Source organism: Sinocyclocheilus grahami, unplaced genomic scaffold (genome assembly GCF_001515645.1).
Source record: "Sinocyclocheilus grahami isolate Dianchi unplaced genomic scaffold, SAMN03320097.WGS_v1.1 scaffold5428.1, whole genome shotgun sequence".
Taxonomy (NCBI): domain Eukaryota; kingdom Metazoa; phylum Chordata; class Actinopteri; order Cypriniformes; family Cyprinidae; genus Sinocyclocheilus; species Sinocyclocheilus grahami.
The window spans coordinates 2,533-3,881 of NW_015510121.1; the positions used below are offsets into that span (position 1 = coordinate 2,533).

The 1,349-nt window shown below is 40.0% G+C and overlaps 1 protein-coding gene across 1 annotated transcript in view; it reads right to left on the reverse strand.

Annotated features, from left to right (window-relative positions):
- The window catches only part of LOC107577213 (disintegrin and metalloproteinase domain-containing protein 10-like), a gene marked incomplete at its 3' end in the record, with an annotated part of 1,749 nt that extends 1,469 nt beyond the window's left edge, over positions 1-280 (reverse strand). The window contains exon 1 of the mRNA XM_016263314.1: positions 155-280. Within this exon, the coding sequence (XP_016118800.1) occupies positions 155-227 (73 nt within the window). The remainder of the gene's footprint in view (positions 1-154) is intronic.
- Positions 281-1,349: the final 1,069 nt, after the last annotated feature.

The following is a 1,349-nucleotide window of genomic DNA, read 5'->3' on the forward strand; positions in this document are numbered from 1 at the left end:
TTTCTCTTATCTGAGTAAGGAAGAACATCTGGTTTTGCTGCAGGCAAGTTGGGGCAAGCGGGTCAATGGAAGGGGCCAAAAAACTTGAATAATCCAGACAAATGTCCTTTCATTACCTACCACATGCAAGACAAAGCATTAAGGCATATCTTACCTGTAAAATGTCCTCTAGATAAAATATAAATCAGCAGATAAATCTTGGAAGCGCTCAAAAGTGTGGCTACCATGTCTTCTTAGCTGACTAGGTGCTTGAAATCTATTCAGAGAGGAATGTTTTTGGTTTCACATACCTGAACTACACTAACTAGGCATATACAGACTTGTTTTGAAGGAGGACCACAATCTGAATTCAGTTCCTAAAGAATAATGGGAATTTTAAATGAGTTTTGCTCAGGGAAACATGAGAAACGCCAAAGACATGTTCTGAGCAAAACAGGTCCCCCACATTCATGCTCTTCCAGGCTTTAAAGAGGATGTTTTTTTCTTTTGGGAAACTTCCAGAAATCTCATTGTATAGCTATCTGCAGGGGAGAACAAAATTTCTCATGGGTGTGTGGTACAGTAATTGAATTTCCAGCCTTGCTCAGGTTCTGCTCCAAATGGCTTGGTCTATATATCAGCGCATTTTCAGAGTAGAACATGCCAATTCAAACAGCCGAACATCATTCAGACCTGAAACAATGGACAGTATCATTAGGACCAAAGGCAACCAGCAGTTCTTGGATAATAGTTCAGTCAGGATTGTAGGGAGCATAAATTTATGAACAATTTCTTGGTACATTTCAACATCATGATATATAATGAAAGTTGTATGGCCTCCAGGCTTTTCTAGGAATGAAAATCTGTCTGACTCCACCTCCAAAACCTTCAGCTTGGACGTGATTGGCCACTCCAGCACGACCTGATCTAAGTTAGTGACATCATTCCAGATGCCTCCCAAGAAGGCATCACTTTAGGCAGAGGTTACTTCAGGACATTGTTATGAGTCACTGGAGTCAAACCAAAGTTTTATAGGTTTAATTAATCTTTATTGATATCTTTGTTGCTAATTACTCTTAAAACACAATCATACGGATGACCATTACAAATTCCTGCCCCCACCAAAAGTTGCACTGCAGTGATTTGTATTGAAATATTAAACAACATCCCATAACATTACCATGGCTCATTTCAAGCCAGCAATGCACAAAATCCCCTGTAGTTTGTCATCATAATGATTAACTGAAAACAGATTCAGGACTGTACAAAGAGGTTCAAAGTTGGGACAACATCGCCCCCTAACTTATAAATACATTTCTGAGGAACATCTAAACCAGGGCTGTCCAAACTCGGTCCTGGAGGGCCGGTGT